At 49.3% G+C, this 20,848-nt stretch overlaps 1 protein-coding gene across 1 annotated transcript in view; it reads right to left on the bottom strand.

The window, feature by feature from the left end:
- Window positions 1-20,848, bottom strand: part of HCFC1 (host cell factor C1) — a 465,140-nt gene that overhangs the window by 82,502 nt on the left and 361,790 nt on the right. Inside the window, exons 23-24 of the mRNA XM_029609928.1 lie at window positions 7,114-7,251; window positions 6,814-6,999 (exon numbers count right to left, since the gene is read on the bottom strand). Of these exons, the coding sequence (XP_029465788.1) occupies window positions 6,814-6,999; window positions 7,114-7,251 (324 nt within the window). The remainder of the gene's footprint in view (window positions 1-6,813; window positions 7,000-7,113; window positions 7,252-20,848) is intronic.

The raw sequence follows: 20,848 nt of genomic DNA, 5'->3' as shown, positions 1-20,848 counted from the left end.
AGAGTCCTTCTTGAAGGGCTGTCTAGAAGGGAAGTCAGAAGGTATCGATGAGAGCTGTTTGAGGGTCTCATGATGGTCCTTTAATTCAGCCACTATTTGTTGAATCTGTTCACCGAACAGATTATCTCCTATACAGGGCAGGTCAAAGAGCCTGTCTTGTACTTCTGGGCGAAGGTCAGAAGACTTGAGCCAGGCCCAGCATCTTGCCGAAATGGCAGCTGCAGACATTCTAGTGGAGGTGTTGAAGATATCGTAAGCTGTTCTTATCTCATGCTTTCCTGCTTCAAACCCCTTGTGAACAAGGGTTTGAAGATGTTCTTGTAATTGGTCAAGCAGGGTTTCAGAGAAGTCCTGTATTTGCTTGAAAATGACCCTGTTGTACTGGGTCATGTACAGCTGGTAAGAAGCAATCCTGGAGATAAGCATGGCCCCTTGGAACACTCGACGACCAACATTGTCGAGGAACTTGTGTTCTTTGACAGGTGGGGTAGAAGAGTGTGGTTTTCTCCTTTTTGCTTTCTTTTGAGCTGATTCCACCACAACTTAGTGGTGGTCAAGCTGAGATTTTTGAAAGCCAGGGGCTGACTGTACCAGATAAGTAGTGTCAGCCTTTCTGTGTACTGGGGCAATGGATCCAGGATTTTCCCAGTTCTTTTTGAGGTCAAGAAGAACTTGATGAATGGGAATAGAAGTGATCACCTTAGGGGCATCCAGGAATTGGAGAAACTCCATCATCTAGTGCCTATCGTCTTGCTCCATCTGAAGATGGAAAGGGGCCAATTCTGTCATTTCCTTCACAAAATTAATGAAAGAGAGGTCTTCTGGAGGAGAACGCTTTCTACTTTCAGTAGGAGAAGGAGGTGAAGGTAAGTCATCGGTGTATGAGGAAGTATCATCACCCCAGGTGTCACAAGGATCAGTAGGCTGACCTGTAGGACGAGAAAGGTGTTGGATACCCGAAGGCCCCGGCTGAGGCTCCGAGAAAATCAAAGGAATCGCTGGGGGCACTGTGGACGGCCTGGACGGCATCGGTGCCGGTATCGAAGGCATCGTTGGCGCCGATGTGCGTATCGCTCCCGATGAATGAATCCGTGGCGAGGGACGACATGGCATCGATGGCTGAGGCAGAACTCCCGAAGGAGGGATGCGAAACGGTGTTTCTCCTCCCGATGAGGCTGTCATCGGGGAGCGCACCGGAGCCATCAGAGACCCGGGAATCACCGGTGGAAGGGCAGTCATGATCGCCTCCATCCGGGATAGCAGTGGTGCCAGCGCTGCTGGAATCGGGTCGGTGACCGGTTCCACTCTCGGTACCGATGTTGGTGCCGGGGGGACCTGGAGCAGTTGCATCGCCTTGTCGATGGCCTCCTGGACCAGCCGGTCCAGTTCTTCCTGGAGACCTGGGGCAATCAGCTCCGGCTCCATGACGGAAGAGGGAGGCTGAGGCACAGTCAGAGGGACCACCTTTACAGGTGGAATTGCGACTCCCAAACCCCGATCGGGTGAGGGTTGCCTCGATGTCCCGGTCGCAGGAGTGGTTGGTGCCGTTCCTGGACAGGGCTTCTTCGATGGTGGCTCGGATGGTGGTGAGGTCGATGATTTCGCTCCCTCGACGGTCCGAGACTTACGATGCCGATGGAGATGTTTCTCCCTTCGATCCCCTCAATCTTGAGGGGAGAAACGGGAGTCGATGGCCGTAAAGACGTAGATGGCGGGCGGTCACTGGAAGGTTGTCGATGTTGGTGCGACTTAGACGGTGCCGGTTCCGATGACGTCGATGCGATGGACGGCGTCGGGGTGTGAGCACGGAAGAGGAGTCCCATCTTCTCCATTCTGGCTTTGCGACCTTTTGGTGTCATGAGGGCACATTTGGTGCACGTCAGGACATCATGCTCACGGCCTAAGCACATTACACAGACTCTATGAGGGTCTGTGATCGACATGGTGCGAGTACAATCCGGGCACCGACGAAAACCCGACGCCATGGCCATAGAAAAAAATCGAGCCGCGGTACGGTCGACGGCCAGTAGGCCGCGAGGGCCAAACTCGACGGTAACAGACGAAAAACTGCGAAAAAACTTACCGGAGTACCGCGGCCAGAAAAAATTAGAGGAGGGACCCCTGTGGGGCAAGATATTTTAAATAAGTCCGTGAGGAAAAAATTCCTTTCAGGAATGTGTTCAGAGCTCCTAAAACGCGAGGCTACTGCTGCGCGGAAAAAAGAAGACTGAAGGGGGACCCCTGCTGGCTGCAGGGTTAGTGCCATGCTGGGCATGCCCAGTAGGGGCCAGTCAAAGTTCTCATGACCCTGTGCCTCCCTGCTTGACATACCATATGGCTACCTGGTTATCAGTTTAGATCAGGACAACTTTGTTGGACAGCCGATTTCTGAAAACCCATAGCGCATATTTGATCGCCCGAAGCTCCAGGAAATTGATTTGACAAGAGCGTTCCTGAGTGGACCAGAGACTCTGGGTGACAAGTCCATCTACATGACCTTCCCAACCCAGGGTGGACACATCCGTGGTTAGGATAATTCGGGTAGGAAGAGCTTGAAAAGAGATCCCCCATTCCAGATTTGAAAGTATCCGCCAATAGGACAATGAGTCCCAGAGAGACAGGTGATTCAGATGCAATTCTGAAGTTCTGAGTGGCCTAGCATCACTTCAGCCTCAGGGGCCATTGGGCTCTGCACATGTGTAAATGTGCCAAGAGAGCGACATGGATGGTTGCAGCCATATGGCCCAACAGCCTCAACATGTGCCATGTTGACACCTGCTGGATCTGTTGGATCTCTGCCGCGTTAGTCATCAAGGTGACGGCTCTCTGGCGAGGCAGGAAGGCCTTGACCTGAGTTGTGTCTAGCAAGGCTCCTATGAAGTCCAACTGAAGTGATGGGCTGAGATGGGACTTTGGGCAGTTAAGAACAAACCCTAGTGACACCACCTCCTTAATGGTCAAGCATATGGTCCTGGTGGCCTCTGCCTGAGATGTGCTCTTAACCAGCCAATCGTCCAGATATGGGAAAACATGCACTCCCAGTGTGCGGAGGTGCACCGCCATCGCGGCCAGGCATTTTGTGAAGACCCAATAGCTGACGAGAGCCTGAACGGGTAACCTCCAGTATTGGAACCGCTGTTTTCCCATGACAAATCGGATATACGTCCTGTGCCCAGGGAAGATCTTGATATCAGTGTATGCACCCTTTAGGTTGAGGGAGCATAGCCAGTTCCCTTTTTGCAAAAGGGGGATCAAGAAGCCCAGGGAAACCATCTTGAACTTTTCTTTTCTTAGAAACTTGTTCAAGGCCCTTAAAACTAGAATGGGACAGAGACCTCCTGGGGTAGAATCTTCACCTCTTTGCTCAGGTGGTATGGGCTCTACCGCTCTGGCAGTTAAGAGGGAGGAGAGCTCCACTAGTACTACCTCCTGATGTGCTACCGGCTCCAAAATGGGCACAAAGAGCAATTTGGTGGGACACCAAATAGGTTCAAATTGGCACCCCTGATGGATGATAGACAGAACCCACTTGTCCGAGGCTATACTGGGCCACTGGTTTACAAAGAACTACAGGCTTCTCTCGACCAGAGGGTCCATCATCCCAGGTAGGGGAAATTGGCCTTCCTCCCATGACCCAGTCAAATCCCCGTCCCCAGAGTTGAATGAGGAACCTGCCTGGGTTCTCTCTACTGCCTAGGATGGCCACAGAAACCCTGATGGTGTTGACAAGAGCGAGGGGGCAGAGGATAGTACTTCCTTTGGCAGAGTAAAGACTTCCTTGGCTCCATCTTACTGGCCTTATAGAAGAGAAGGATGGGTCCGGAGTACTGGCGGAGAGTTGTTGGAGGGTTTCATGGTGGTCCCGAAATTGGGCCACAGTGTCCCTCATTGTATCTCTGAAGAGATTCTCTCTAGAACACGGCATGTCAGAGTCTCATTCCTGTACCTCTGGTCGGAGATCCAAGGCCTGCAGCCATGCCAACTCTCGCTGCAGCCTCGAAAACATTGTAGGTCGCACGGACCTCATGTTTTTTGTACTCCAGGCCCTTATGCACCAGCTACATGAGTGCCCTGCTGCTGTTGAGGCAGCTGCTCGGCCACCTCCTGCATCTGCTTCTAGATGCTCTGCAAGTACCCGCTTATGTACAGCTGATAGGCGATATGGGTAATAAGCACGGCGCCTTGAAACACCTTCCACCCAAGAGCATCCATCGCTCTATGGTCCTTCTGCGGGGGTACCGATGAATGAGTCCAAGATTACACAGCCCTCTTGAGGGTGGATTCAACCACCAACAACTGGTGGGGCAGCTGAAGCTTATCGAATCTGGCAGCCTTGTGACGAGATAGTCCCCGTTTGCCTTCTTATTAACGGGAGGCACTGTGAGGGGGTGTTCTCTAATCAGCAGCAGCAACTCCTTAAGGATCTCATGTACCGAGACCTCTACGATCTCATTAAAAGACTCCATGAACTGGGGGATCTCAAGCATTTTGTGCCTGGCATTCTCCTCCATCAATAACTGAAACAGGATGGCTTCTGCCATCACTGTCATAACACTTGTGAATGTTAAGTCCTCAGGCAGAGGACTTCCTTCACTACTCTGGAGAAGGCTCTGAAGGGAGATCCTCGGAGCTTCGGAAGACTCCAAAGTGTCATCCCCCAGGGGATCATAGAGTTACTCATCCTCACTGTAAGCCATAAGGGATGGGTCCCTATGGGCTCGGCCTTCGTGCAGAGGTGCAGGCACCGGTAGAACTGGACGGGGGTGGCAGGCCTCAGCATCTCTGCTGGCATCAGTGAAACTTCCTCGGAGGAGGAACTGGTGATGATCACCTTATCGGTAGGGGGGAAGCCTCAGTGCCCTGCCAGGCACTGAAGCTGTCTCAGGAACTGATGCCAACTGGGCCAGTAGTGCACCGATGAGCTGCACTAAAGGCTCTGGCTGCCGGCTTGTGGATTTAAGGTACTTAGGACTTCCTCCCCCCCCTTTTTTTTTCAAACAGAGGAAAGTAGAAAACCTTCCCAGTACTGGGAGGGAAAAGAGGAGCACTGAGCCCCCAAGGCAGCCAGAGAAGGGGGGGGGGAGGAGATGAGTGACTGGACCACCAGTATCAACCCTCCACACAGAGGAAGCAAACTAGGACTTAGGCTATGCCATGCACAAGGGGCCAAGCCCCCCTAAGCCCGGCAAGAGCCAGGAGACGGAAGCGTCTTCTGTGAAAAAAGAGACAGGCAGAGACAGACACAAACAAAATTAAAAGATTTTTCTTTTTTTTTTTTCTTTTCACGATTGAAACACTAGAAATAATTTACTACTTGCTTGATCCGTTAGGAAAAAAGAAAGAACAGGAAAACAAGGGCTGACTAGCCAAGATCAGGAAACCGCAGGGTGAGCTGATCCATCTGCTGGAGACAGACAAATACTGAAGGGCTGCAGGGTAGGCTCTCTCCTGATATAGGATACCCTTTCAGTTTTGGTCTGTCTCCATCTGCTGGACAGGAGGCTCAACCCACGGTCTGGACTGATCCTGGTACGTACAGGGAACTGGGCCAGTAATGCACCAATGAGCACGGTGAACTTCTCAAGAAGCAGCACGAGGACGGGCTGCACCGGGTCGGTGCCATGAAACTGAAGCCCTGCAGCACCCAGTGCACCACCAACTGGACTCAGCACTCCAGCTCCTCCTTGAGCATTGCTGATGCCAACTCCAACTAGGAGGAAGGAGGACCCTCGAGGCGGATCGGAGACTGGCATCAGGACCGGTGGAGACAGTCGCGGACCCCCAGCACTGATGGAAGATTGACACTCCTCACTGCAGGGGTCGCCTCAGGGGCATCGCAGAAAAAGCCAGTGTATCCCCGTGCCCAGTGTCATGCATTGACAGGGACTGGTGCCAATGCTTCAGCTTCCCTCGATGATTTGCCCGGTCTTTCCCTGGTGCCAAGGCCAAGGACAAGGAACCAGACAACCTCTGCCTGGAGGAGATTGACAATGGTTGGTCTCCGGTTCCCGCTGTCGATGGCTTGGTGTCCATCGGTGCAGTTCCTTTGTCCATCGATGCTGATGGCTCAAACGTATTCGACCTGAAGAGTTGTTCCATCTTGTCGAGTCGAAGCAGACATCCCTTCAGTGACATCTGGGCACATAAGCGGCAACCCCCAACGTTATGTGATACCCTTAGGCAGAGGACACATATCTCATGTGGATCCATGATGGACATGGTCCTCTGGCACTGGGAGTATTGCTGAAAACCAGATGTGGCCATTTTGAATGAAAGGAAAGGGGCACAAACCAAAAACAATGGCAGCGGGGTGGCAATGGTTGGTTTGCACCGATGTATCACCACCATGGGGAATAGACCACGAAAGGAAACTTACCCGAATTGCCAAAAACCCTGACTAGGAGCACTATGGGAATGGCACCAACAGGGAATCGGCGATGGAATAAGTAGGGAAAAACCGCAAGAAAAAGTAAAGTTTTCCACAAGGCCAAAAACAGCCAAAAGCTAGCTCACTCACACCACAAGGCTTACAGCTCCTTGCAAAAAGACGGGAGAGGGACTCCGTGCAGACGTGTGGTATAGGGCATGCTGGACATGCTCAGTGTGCCTAGTCAAATTTCTAGAAAATTTGACATAAGTTTTCTGCATCGGGGCTCCATCAGATGATATCACCTGTGTGTGAAAACTACCATCCTGCTTGTGTTTGGAGAATGTAGGCACTACCCCACAGAGTAGCAATGAACTTGCATTTCAGCCTACAGCCAATCTTTACTTTGTACAGTGCCAGAGAGGGCAAGGAGAAGTGGTTCTTACTTTGCTTATTTTGATGGCACAGGGAGCACCTGGAAAACCTGGCAGGCATGTTTTGAAGGCTGAAATTTCACTGAATGGCCCCCGTCCACAAGCATTGATCCCTGCCACACGGAATTTGTAGGCAGTGCCTGGCTGAAGTTCCTGCTTCTTCAGCTGGCTGTAATCTGGGATAGCCCCAGAGTCATCCTGGGGAGAGGAAGAAAGAAGAAAAGCTATTAAGAACAAGGCAATCATTCAAAGCACTTGGGAATGACAGAAAGCAACAGAGGCTTTTGGTGCTTGACACCTTCTACCACTTACATCTATCTGGGCAGAATCCTCTGAGGGGAGAAAGTAGTGCGTCACCACCATGTTAGTGCCTTTCATCACACCCACATCAAACCATTGGTTCTCCTTCTTCACTGGCACCTTCAGCGGCTGCGGAGGGGGGTCCTGCTTCTGAGGGATAGAGAGAGGACACCATGAGTCCATAAGACTCAGCATCTTGCACAAGATTCCTCCTTATTTCATATTAAGATCCTGCCTCTCCTTCCCTCAGATCTCACCCTCCCAATCCCACTGTTTCTCAAGACCTATAGAATTACTGTAAGAAAAACACACACACTTTGCCATTTGTAATTTCAGTTTCAGTGTCTAACAATGTTAAAAATACAGATTGCAACATTAATTTACTTTTTAGTATCCTCCCAGCACTGCTTTACCTAGGCTTATCTGTTAAGAATCAGAAAGATACCAGAATAAATATTGACAAAGTAGAAATTTAGTCTTATCTGTTAATTTCATTTCTTTGAATCTGCTAGATCAGTCTGTGTGGGTTTATACTACTCAGTCAGCAGATGAAAAGAGAGAACCACAACCTTTTCAGTGACACTGACTACAGGTAGAGATGCAGCACAGGCAATTGCCAGTATCCTTATATCAAAGCAATGAAGTGGATAAAACCCCATGACAAAATTAAAAAAAAAATACTTTGAAACAAGTAGGGAACACTCCAATAACTAACCCTCTCAGACTTCCAACAAGGAACAGAAAGATGAAACATAGAACACCCTCAGCTTTTCTCCAAAGAGAAAGTCTTCCCATCCAATACCAAGCGAACTGCAGCTGCTGGCTTCCTGGGAGAATCCTGGATTCATCTAGCAGATTTAAAGAAAGGAAACTGACAGGTATTGCTAATTTTCTCCTTCCTATTGTGCAGCTAGACTAGTCCAGACATGTGGAAATTACTTAAGTCCCTACTAATGTGGGTGGGAAGATGACAGGGCTGTACTCACAATCAGGTCGATTTAGTAAAGTCCGCGGGAGAGCATCCCTAGCGCCTCCTTTTGACCCGGAGCTGTGGCTGTCAGTGGGTTTGACAGCCGATGCTCAATTTTGCCAGCGTCTGTTCTCGAGCCCGCTGTCAGCCACGGGCTCGGAAACCGGACGCTGGCAAAATTGGTTTAATGCGCCAAATACACTGAAATGAACTCTTAGTCTTTAAACCAGCTTCCGATAGGTGAAGGTGGTAGTCAAGCAGGTTTTGTGTGGGGAAGGAGAAAGGATCTAGGGCCTTTTGCTCACAGCACATGGAAAACCTACTCCACTTCAGTCCATAGGACTTTCTAGCGGACAGCCTTCTAGAAGCCACCAAGTCCCGAAACACATACTCTGAAAGATCAAGCAGCTGCAGGATTAAACAAATGTTGCTTACCTGTTAACAGGTGTTCTCACAGGACAGCAGGATGTTAGTCCTCACATATGGGTGACATCATCAGGATGGAGCCCAATCACGGAAAACTTCTGTCAAAGTTTCCAGAACTTTGACTGGCCCCCACTGGGCATGCCCAGCATGGCACTAACCCTGCAGCCAGCAGGGGTCCCCCTTCAGTCTTATTTGATAGCTACAGGCAGTGCCGAAAAAATAAAAACAACAAATAAAAATAAAACGACCTTTGGGTCGGCGCTAATTTCTGAAAGTAACATGTGCGGCTTGGCTGCACATTTTGCTTTCTGAATCGTGCGCGCATACCTAATAGGGCCATCAACATGCATTTGCATGTTGAGGGTGCTATTAGGTGCCGCGGGTTGGACGCCCATTTTCCACCCCTTACTGAATAAGGGGTAAGGGAAAACGCGCGTCCAATAGCAGGCTAACAGTGCGCTCCGGAGCACACTGTACTGTATCGGCCTGAATGCCTGCATCTAAACCGAAATGTTTGTGAAGAATGTATGGATTATCAAAAGGCCATTTTAGAATGCAATATGATTATGATTGTAGCTGACTCTGTCCAATGAGGAACCTGCACCCTGAAAAACTTCTTAACCTGCAGACCCCTCAGTACAAAGGCCAAGGAGATTGTCTCTTAAATTGCCTGGAGAAGGATGATTTTGAAGCAACCTCTGCCTTACAAAGGCTGCTGATCAGCACAAAGCCCATCAGGATTCAAAAAAGAATCAGACAGTTGAAGATATCAAAGGAGAACAATGAACATCCAAAAACAGTGGAAAGACCAACTTACAAAAATTTTCTACTTTGGTGAACTCTGGAAAAGAAAATTGGCTCAAGAGGGAAATTCTTCAGAGATACTGAACAACCAGAGAGCACTAAAAGTCAGAATGTCATCCCATTGGGGAGCCTGGATCCCAAAGGGGAAACTAACATGCTTAACCTGCAAAGAAAGATACATATGGGGAAAAAAAGACCCCTCCCCCCCCCAATCAATCCCTATAACAGCAGACACTGAACTCTCATTGAATTAGTGTTAGCCCCATGTCCAAACCCTTCTACATGACGGCCAGAATGGTTGGAATATCTGTTTGCCATTGCAAACGACCAATCCTTGCAGCAGTCCTTAGATGTCAGACCTGAAATAGAAGTCGATCTCATAGATAAGTCAAGGGTCATTTTTTGGGCTACAAAATCAAGATTTATCTGTCACCCGTGGATAAGTGGAAGGTAAAACCTAGGGGGCTTATGAAATCATACTAATAAACAAACTGATAACTTAAGAAAATCACTTTTATTTATTTTTTTAAAAGCAGAATAAAGTGTCTCATAAGAAACATTTAACAACTTAAAAAATGTCCCTTCTGTATGAATCCTTGCCTATTTTATTCAAATCCTTCCAAGTCTGATTCTTTATCGTCAGAAAGTCCAAATAAATTGTGGAACTGTTTTTTGGTGATGCCATCAGGGTAAATGTCTTCTCTGTCTCCATCTGTTGAATCATCATCCGATCCTGATTCATCTTTGTCTTCATAGATGACGTCATCTTCTGATCAATCTATAGCACTGGTAATGCCGCTTTTCAGGAATGACTGACCATTTCTGGTGGAATTGACTCCCTGACATCCTTTACCCATTTTGCTACCAAATCAATGTCTGGTTTCATCAGGTTCGCTCCTTTCGTTAACTTTGCTTGACTAGAACACATCGATTGTTACCACATATGCCGCAATTGGTCCTTGAAAGGCTTGTTGAGACAGACATCTAACAGCTGCAGCATTGATGTCAGACCTCCTGGAATCACTGCTGTGATCGCAATTTTCTTTGTATCGTCCTTCACATAGTCTCTTATATGTGCACGGAACATATCCCACACCAACAGTGACTGTCTTTTTAGCCCCGCGCCTAGTGGCCTAACCTACACATTGCACAGCCACCATTTTGTTCCCTCCTCACCCATCCAGCCTTTAGAATGCACCTGCTGGAATTTTTAGGTTCTTCGGCATCATCTTCCTCTTGATTACCACCACCGGACACAGTTCTGAGCCATCTGCTAGGCAAGACAGGACCACTGTGAAATGGGTCTTTTCATGACCAGTTTTTTTTTTTTTTTATTATACACGTATGGTCTTCTCACCACGCCAGCTTCAGTGCGATTGCCAGGCCTATCAAATGTCATCAGCGTTTCATCCATATTACCAATGTTATTCATATCAAAATGATTCTTTACTGAATAATTAATTTGTGGAACAAATAGATCTTTTCAAACTTTTTAGGCAGTTTCTGTGAAATCTTTGTCGCTGATGAAGGCACAATCCATATCGGTTCATAAACCGCGAACACCAACCAGACAATGCCGCCGGACATCCAAAAGCCTAAACTCCCTTGCATGAGGAGCAAAGGGATCCAGATTCGGAAAGGCCAGAAGTTCTACCACCTGATTTAACATGGAACCCAGACACCACCTTGGGCAGAAAGGAAGATACTGTACGCAAAGACACACCCGCCTCTGAAATCTGTAGAAAGAGGTCTTGGAATGGCAAAGCTTGAAGATCCGAAATCCTTCTTGCCAAGCAAACAGCCACTAGTAAAATCACTTAAGAGTTAAATCCTTCAAAGTCGCTCTCCATAGTGGTTCAAAAGGAGCTGCACATAAGGCTGTAAGTACAAGATTCAAATTCTAAGATGGACAATTTCTTTGGCCCTCCCTCCCCCACGAAGAAAACACACAACATCTGGATGCTTGGACAAAGAACCACCATGTACCTGCCCCTGGAGACAATAGAGCCATTTGAACCCTCAGAGAATTAAAGGCCAAACCGTTGAACAAGCCCTCTGCAGGAAAGACAAAATATGCAACACCATAGCCTGCAAAGCTCACACATCCTATCCATACACCAGGACTCAAAGTCTTTCCAGAATTGCATGCAGAACCTCCAAGGGAGCTCCACATTCTAGATTGGCTCGAAGTAGCCACCAGGAAAGACTATCCCTGACTCCCCCCTTGAGTGGAAGAGGAATAACAAATTCCCCCAACAAAGTATTTCATTGGGAGAGAAGAGTCCTCTGAAGAGGCCACAAATGCACGAAAGCCCAAGGGATCAACTCCAAGGTCGAAGCCATGGAGCCCAGGACCTGTAATAGTCCCAAACCATGGGCACCTAACATGACAGCAGATGCCAAACCTGATCCTGAAGCTTCCAAATCCTCTCCTCCGTAAGAATACTCTCCCCTGCCGCGTGTCAAACTGAGCCCCTAAATATTCCAGGGACTGAGAGGGAACTAGATGGCAGACTTCCTGAGTCGCCTTGGGTTGGATCCGAGAGAATGGAGCTATTGGATGAAGCAATGTCTCTGATTTACGAGCATTGGGGCTCTCCTCATGTGGATCTCATGGCAACCAAGGGCAATGCAAAGGCACCCCGGTTCTTCAGGCAAAGAAGACAGCACAGTGTGGAGGGCTTTGGACGCTCTGATTCTGCCATGGCTTCTCAAATTTCTGTTGTATGTTTTTCCTTCATGGCCTCTGGTGGGAACGGTTATTCAGCAAGTAGAGAGGTATCCGGTTACGTGATTTTAGTGGCCCCGGAGTGGCCATGCTGTCCTTAGTTTGTGGATCTAGTCAACATGACCATAGACTGGCCTCTAAGGTTCAGTCATCTGGAGAATCTTCTTCATCAGGGTCCCATATTTTTATGCCAGGCGGCTCACTTCTGTCTCGTGGCTAGGCTTTTGAGAGGAGGCGACGGGGTTATCACGAGGCGGTTATTGCTCCCATACTGCAGGCCAGGCGGATTTCCACATCTTTTTTTTTGCATCCAAGGGAACTCCACATTCTAGATTGGCTCGAAGTAGCCACCAGGAAGACTATCCCTGACTTCCCCCTTGAGTGGAAGAGGAACAACAAATTCCCCCAACAAAGTATTCCATTGGGAGAGAAGAGTCCTCTGAAGAGGCCACAAATGCACAAAAGCCCAAGGGACCAACTCCAAGGTCAAAGTCATGGAGCCCAGGACCTGTAAATAGTCCCAAACCTTGGGTACCTAACATGACAGCAGATGCCAAACCTGATCCTGAAGCTTCCGAATCCTCTCTTCCGTAAGAATACTCTCCCCTTCCGCGTGTCAAACTGAGCCCCTAAATATTCCAGGGACTGAGAGGGAACTAGATGGCTTTTCAAAAAATTCACTATTCAGTCTAGAGATTGCAACCAGCACAGCACCTGTTGCACAGACCAAGAGAGACCCTCAGACTTTGCTCTGATGAGCCAATTGTCCAGATATGGATGCCCTAGTGTTCCTTCCCTTTATAATGCAGCCGCCATCATTTTGATGAATGTCTGTGGTGCTGTTGCTATCCCAAAAGAATTGCCCGTAACTGGAGATGCTCCCCAAGAATCATAAACCTCAGGAATCTTTGGTGATCCTGCCTGATGGCTATGTGCAGATAAGCCTCTGTCAGGTCTCAAGACGCCAAATGCTCTCCTTCCCATCCTACTGCAATAACTGACCTCAAAGTTTTCATGCGAAACCATAGAACCCCAAGGGCCACATTTATTTTTTTTTAAATCCAGGATGGGCCAAAACAATCCTCCTTCTTCGGTATCACGAAACAGATGGAATACTGCCCCGTTCTCTGTTACTCCACCGAACTGGTACTACAGCCCCCATAAGCTTTAACCGATCCACCATACTTTGGATCACTAACTGTTTTGAGAATGGACCGAAAGGGGAAATGACCAAGGTGTCCCTGATGGACAAGAAAATTCTAAAGCATAGCCATCTCATATCATCTCAAGGACCCACTGGTTCATGGTAATTTTGGCCCACTCCTTGAGAAAAAGTGATAAACGCACTCCGACAGCCAGAACCGAAGAGTGGACAAGCCTCGCATCATTGAGAAGGCTTAGTACTTCCTGAAGCAGTGCCAGAATTGTCCCTAGCGGGTCTTCTGTCCCCCTAAAAGGACTGTCCTCAGGACGAAGTCCTGGCATAAACCTGTCGCTGTGGATCCCCAGCGCTCTTGGATGGGCAAAAATTCCTATTAAACTGAAATCTAGGCCACACGGTGGCAAACCTTTTGCCCCTGGGCTTGTCCTCTGGCAATCTGTGCACCTTCTTTTCCCACAGATGTTTAATTGTTTGTTCCAAGTCTTCACCAAACAGCTTTCCTTTAAAAGGAAGACCCCCAAGCTGTGACAGACTATACATCCGCCAACCAGTTCCTCAACCATAGCAGGTGCCTGGCGAATACTAAGGACTTCATAATTCGAGAAGAAGTTCTCACAAGATCATAGAAGGCATCAGCCCCATAAGCCACCACCACCTCCAAGCGGTCATCCAGCTGAGCTGCAACTGCCCCAGCAGCCTGTGATTCCTGTAACTGCTGAACCCAGTGGAGACATGCTCTCTGCATCAGACTGCTGCACACTGCAGCCCTTATGGCCAGAGCAGAAACCTCAAAAATCCTTTTGAGATGAAGCTCCAACTTCCAATCCTGAACCTCTCTCAATGCGGCAGAACCCGCAACTGGGATGGTAGTCTTGGTGACAGCAGACACTGTGGCATCCACCTTGGGAAGAGCCAACTCCAGGGTGTCCTCTGGCAAAAGGATAGAGGTTTGCCATCATCCTGCCGACTCTCAGTCCTGATTCAGGAGTATCACACTCCCTGACCATCAGCTTTTTAACTGAGTTATGAAAGGGGAATGCCTTAGCTGGCTCTCTCAGGCCACTGAGCACCGGATTTGCCCCTTCCAAGTCAGACTCTTCCAGTGCCACCTTGATTCCTAGATCCTGCAACACCTGCATAATCAATGGAACAAGTTCTTCTCGACGAAAGACTAACCACCTTAGGATCACCTCCTTTCACCACAGGAACTTCCTGTAGGTCCACAATCGAATCTGGCAAGTCCTTAGTGTATCCACCCCAGGGGACCCCCCCCCCCCCCGGAGCCGTCTGAAGAACCTCTGACTCCTCCGAGTTGCCCTGTGGATCACCTGAACCTGAAGCTAAACCGGAGAACCGAACACCCTCGGCACTCTTCCTCTTGGGAGGACTCACCTCTTCCTGGGTTTTAAACCCCTCTCCCAGAGAACAAGCCTGAGACGATCCATGTCCTATTGATGCTTTCCTGGCCAGAAAAGCCTTGAGCATCAGCAGAACAAATTCAAAATAAAACACTTGAGTCAACTGAATCCTGCTCCTGGGAGCAACCAACTCTCATGGGCCCAGCATCCTCTTGACCCCTGTCAGGAGCGGGAGCAATTGGGGTTAAAGGCGGCAACAAAGGCTCGGCCCCCCCTGAAACTGCAGCAGACTGCGCGGCAGCATTCAAAATGGCTGCCGCCCCCTTTGTGCTGGGGAAAGAGGCCCTGGGTGCAGCGGTAGCATGGTGTGCTAAAGCAGCCAAAATATCTCGAGGGGAGGGCCCTGCTGACGCACCCTCCCCGCCGGAGGTACAACCAGTATATAGGTTCTACCAACTGAGCCGTGAATGCGACCCCTTGCAGGCCCAGTACACTGAAGCATGCGGCATGCTCCTCAATCGCGCACAGACACCAGAGGCTGAATGCATGATTCTGCGGCACAAAAAGACAAGCGCTGGGAAACCTGGCCGACTGAACCAACTCCTCCAATCGGGAAAAATCTTTTTTTTTTTATTTAGCCAAAACAGACAAACAAGGGAAGAACAAAGGAAATAAATACTTCCTTGTGTCCTTGTGGAAGGGACAGTCACAATGCTGCTTCATGGGAACTGAGGGATCTGGACCACCAGATATCAGCCCCATGGTACCAGAGCCTCGACCAGGGAGGATAGCCTAACCAAGACCTTACAACTCCCTGGGAGGCTCCACTGGAAATCCACTTTCTCTTTTTTTTTTCTTTTCAGACTGCAGGTTTTGCACCATCTGCTGGAAACAGAAAAATACTGAGGGACTGCACACTTAGTTTTATTGAAACTGCTATATAAGCATCTCCATCTGCTGGCAGGGGTACAAAACCCAGGAGTCTAGACAGATATGGGTACGTACTGGAAACTACGTTCACAGCACTAATAAGCACATCTACCACCTGCTGGAGAGAGATTACTGCGGGCCCGACAAACTTTCCTATGCTCTGCAGGAGGTGCCATGAAGCACGGTGCAGCCTGCGGCCAAAAATAACCCCAAGCGGGAAAGAAAATAAAACTGATGCTGACCTGGAACCTGGTGCTGAAAAACAAGCCGTACGTGTTTCCCTTCTCACTCCCAAAGCTAAGCCGACCGCTGCTCGCACAGAAAGTGAAGTTGCTAACCTGTAACAGGTGTTCTCCTGGGACAGCAGGATGTTAGTCCTCACATGTGGGATGACATCAGATGGAGCCCAGCACGGAAAACCTCCGTCAGAGTTTCTAGAAATTTTGACTGGCACAATGAGCATGTCCAGCATACCACTATCCACACGTCCACATGGGGTCTCTCTTCAGTCTCATAAGTAGATTACGAAAACATAAAACAAACTATAGGAACCCAGCTCCGCAAGGTGGCAGTTAGGTTTCCAGAAGACTAATATCTTGCTGTCCTATGAGAACACCTGTTACAGGTAAGCAACTTTGCTTTCTCATTGGACAAGCAGGATGGTAGTCCTCACATGTGGGTGAACCCTTAGCTACAGGCTGGCCCTGGAAAATAATGGGACCAACAGACAGCAAACAAGTGCCAACGGGCACAACAGAGGTGCTGTTGGTAACAGCGGGAGAGTCTGAACTCAAACCAGGGGCCTTAGGTAGGAAGAGCTGGGTTCACATCTGAAAGAGGTTGAGGACAGACTGGTTGAATCTGCTATCCCAGCAGCCGTCCCTGTCCAGACAATAATGAGCTGCAAAGGTGTGGCGAGAACTCCATGTCGCAGCTGTGCAGATCTCCCCCATTGGAACCTCATGCAGGTGAGCCACAGAAGGCGCCATGGCTCTGATAGAATGAGCCGTGCCATGGCCCCCCAGTTGCAGTCCTGCCTGGACACAGCAAAAGGAAATGCAGTCCGCTAGCCAGGTGGAGAGAGTCTGCTTAGCTACAGCACACCCAACCTACTAGTGTCAAAAGAGACAAAGAGCAGGGTGGACTGCCTATGGCCTGCCATCCAGTCCAGATAGAAGTCCAAGGCCCTCTTACAATCGAGTGTATGCAGCGCCCTTTCCCCTTGATTGGAATGAGGCCTAGGGAAAAAGGTAGGCTGGACAATGGATTGGTTGAGATGGAAATCTGTCACCACCTTTGGCAGGAACTTAGGGTTTGTGCATACAACCACCTGGACATGGAAGTATCTTATGTAGGGCGGATAAGTCACTAAGGCATGTAGTTCACTGACCCTGCGTGCCGACGTGATCACTACCAAGAATATGAACTTACAGGTCAAATACTTGAGGGTAGAGGAGCGCAGCGATTCAAACGGTGGATTCATCTGCTGGGCCAACACCATGTTAAGGTCCCAAAAAACTGCAGGGGTCCTCAGGGAAGGTTGCAGCTGAAGTAACCCACGCATGAATTGAGCTACCAAGGGGTGCACAGAGATGGGCGAACTGTCCCTCTCCTGGTGGTAAGTGCCTATGGCGCTTGGATGTACCTGAATAGAATATGTTTTAAGCCCAGCTTCCGAAAGATGCAGTAGGTAATCCAGGAGTTGCCGGACAGGACAGAAGGGGTCGAAACCTTTCTGCTCACACCAGATGATAAACCTCCTCCACTTTGCAGCATAAGACTTCCTGGGGGAAGGCTTTCTCGAAGCCACCAAGACCCGGGACACCTCCTCTGAAAGGTCAAGAAACCGCAAGATCAACTGCTCAACATCCAGGCTGTGAGTGACAGGGCCTGGAGGTTGGGGTGGTGTAGCCTGCCCTGATCCTGTGTGAGGAGTTCTAGGGCAGTTCCCAGATGGACCTGGTCCCGCTGAAAGAGATCCTGCAGGAGCGGGAACCAAACCTGTCTCGGCCAATGGGGGGCTATGAGGATCATAGCAAAGCTTCAAGAGAGTCTTCAATACCAACAGAAGTGGAGGATACGTGTACAGGAGGCCTGTCTGTGGATGGTTGGCCATCTGACCTGGTCAGGGAGCAGTATCAGGGAACTTTCCTGTTGAAGGGGGAGGCAAACAGATCCACATTCGAGATCCCCCCCCAGAGACGAAAGATCTGATCCGCCACCTCCTGTTTCAGGAACCACTCATGGGGGTCTGAAAGTTCGGCTCAGCCTGTCTGCCAAGGCATTCTTCGTACTGGCCCAAAGCAGCATTCCCTGAGCTAGCACGCCGACCCAGATCTGCACCGCTTCCTGACAGAGGAAGGAATGATCTGGTGCTCCCCTGCTTGTTGATATACCACATAGCTACTTGACTGTCTGTCCGGATAAAGACCACCCTTGTCAGCTAACCGATCTCAGAAGGCCGACAGAGCATACCGGTTCACCCGCAGCTCCAAGAAGTTGATCTGACACAGAGCTTCTTGGGTGGTCCAGAAGCCTTGGGTGTGGAGACCGTCGACATGGGCCCCCCAATCCAGGTAAGATGTATCCATAGTAAGCACAATCTGGATGGGAGGAGCCTGGAAGGGAATACCCTGCCCCAGATTGGAAGTTCTCCACCAAGACAGGGAAGCTGTGAGAGAGGGAGAGACTTGAATGTGAACTTGAAGGCCTTGGGTGGCTTGGTGCCACTGGGATCGCAGGGACTACTGGGCCTGGTGCATATGGAAATGGGCAAAAGGGGTGACATGGACAGTCACGGCAATGTGCCCCAGGAGCTGCAGCATACACCGCCTCGATACCCTCTGGTGCCACTGGACCTCCCCCTGCCAGAGACAGCAACGTGCTTGCCTTGTCGCGGGGCGAAAAGCCTTTGCCTGCGTCACATCTAACAAGGCTCCTATGAAATCCAGCCATGAAGACGGATGAAGATGGGACTCTGGGTAATTGATCAGAAACTGAAGGACTCCAGAACCCGAATGGTGCAGTGAAGCGACTGCAAAGATCCCGCCTGGGGGCTGCTCTTGACCAGCTAGTCATCCAGGTATGGAAAGGAAAATTGGTTCTTACCTGCTAATTTTCGTCCTGTAGTACCACGGATCAGTCCAGACAGTGGGTTGAGCCTCCTGTCCAGCAGATGGAGACAGAGAAAAACTAAAAGGGCAGAGCCTCTCCTGCATCCCTTCAGTATAAAGGATATCAAAGCAGAGAAATATAATGATAACCTGGAAAAAAGATCAAGCATGAAAACCTTTAAACCAGGGGTCGGGAACCCATGGCTCGCGAGCCAGATATGGCTCTTTTGAGGGCTGCATCTGGCTCGCAGACAAGTGTCCCCACACTTTCCCGCTGACCCAGCTGCTCCCCGGTCCTCCTCCGCCCGGGCTTAAAATGCTGTCAGCCCAGGCGGAACGCGGCAGGACAGCTGGAGTCAGCGGCACCGGCGTGCTCTCTTCTTCCCGCCCCCCCCCCCCCCCCGCGGCCTGGAAGAGGAAGTGGAGAGTATCGGGTGCGTGCGCGGCAAGAAAGGCCACGCTAGTGCGCTCGGCATCGGCCCGAAGAAAAGAAGACTGCAGCGCGGCTCGGAGGAAAATGAAGAGGTTCAGCCGCGGCCGATGGGACTCTGCCTGGGCTGAAAATGAAGAGGTTAGCGTTGGGAGGAGGCTGCTGCTGCCGCGAGTTCCCGCGGTGGAGGAGAGAGAGAGTGAATGAGCGAGCAAACACAGCTTGCTCGCTCATTCACTCTCTCTCTCCTCCACCCCCACCGCGGGAACTCGCGGCAGCAGCAGCCTCCTCCCAACGCTAACCTCTTCATTTTCAGCCCAGGCGGAGTCCATCGGCCGCGGCTGAACCTCTTCATTTTCCTCCGAGCCGTGCTGCAGTCTTCTTTTCTTCGGGCCGATGCCGAGCGCACTAGCGTGGCCTCTTCTTGCCGCGCACGCACCCGATACTCTCCACTTCCTCTTCCGGGCCGCGGGGGGGGGGGGGGGGGGCTGTGTGTGTGTGTGTGTGTGTGTGTGTGTGTGTGTGTGTGTGAGTGAGAGATTGCATGTATGTGAATGATTGAGAGCCTGTACATGTGAAAGAGAGTATGTCTGTGATTGAGATCCTGCCTGTGAGAGAGAGAGCATGAATGTAAGTTTACCATTGGGAACCTGTATGTGTAAGTTTGTGATTGAAAACCTGTTTGTGTGAAAGAGTATGTGTGTATGATTGAGATCCTTTGTGTGTGAGAGAAATCATGTGTATGTATGATTAAGAGCCTGTATGTATAAGTAAGAGAGAGATCATGTGTATCTGTGTGTGATTGAGAGCTGGTTTAGGTGATGGAGCATGTGAGTATGTGATTGAGAGCCTGTGTTTAAATGAGAGAGAGAGACCATGTGTGTCTGTGTGTGATTGAGAGCTGATTTAGGTGAGGGAGCATGTGAGTATGTGATTGAGAGCCTGTGTGTAAATGAGAGAAAGAAAGGACATGTTTGTAAGCATGTGAATGAGAGTCTGTGTGTGAGAGAAAAAGACAGCATGTATTTATGTGATTGAAAGCCTGTGTGTGTGTAAGCGTGAAAAGAGAGACAGCATGTGTGTAAATGTGTAATTAAGAGCTTATATAAGTGAGAGAGAAAAAACATGTGTATATGTGAGTACTGAGAGCATGTATGTATAGGTGTGTCATTGAGAGCCAGTGTGAGAGAGAGCGCAGGTATGTGACAGAGAGGAGAAAGTTCCAAGCAAACCACCCCACCTCCTGCTAATTCAGAACAATCTCAGGACACCTGGATATCAAATGTTCCCAGGTATGCAGAGCAAAAAAATTTTTGTATCCTTATTATTTTTCATTACTGGGTCTTTGTGTCTGCTATTTTGAAATATTTTTTTGGTATCTGGAAATGTTTTATATGAGTTTTTAATTATTGGATATTCCACTCATCAGCTGTTTCGAAATATGTTCTTTTTGTTAGTACAGTTTTACTGCTGATGATTTTATATTTCTTGATTTGTTTTATAAGGATGGGTGATGTTTCTTTTTTCCTTTGTTACACTGCATACAGAGTCTCTGGCTTGTTGCAGTTTCCAATTCAGTTTTTTCCGCATGCCTCTTGTTATGCGTTTTGGTCTCTTTATTCTATGTTAGGTGAGGGACAGCACGTGATTCAGGTGAGGTTTTCTGCTGGCGTGTAGTTTCTGTGTAGGACTCTATAGCAGCCTGACTTGGTCCGTTTTCCTAATAGGAGATGTATTGGTGTCTTAAGGCCTGGTGTAATATTTTCAGAGACTTATTGTACTTTAAAAGTGTGATCTTACATAAAATGCACACATTTACTTGTATT

The sequence above is a fragment of the Rhinatrema bivittatum genome, chromosome 1 (genome assembly GCF_901001135.1).
Source record: "Rhinatrema bivittatum chromosome 1, aRhiBiv1.1, whole genome shotgun sequence".
In the NCBI taxonomy this organism is placed as follows: Eukaryota; Metazoa; Chordata; class Amphibia; order Gymnophiona; family Rhinatrematidae; genus Rhinatrema; species Rhinatrema bivittatum.
The sequence above is the reverse complement of the archived record's forward strand: the minus strand, read 5'-3'. Positions and strand labels throughout refer to the sequence as shown.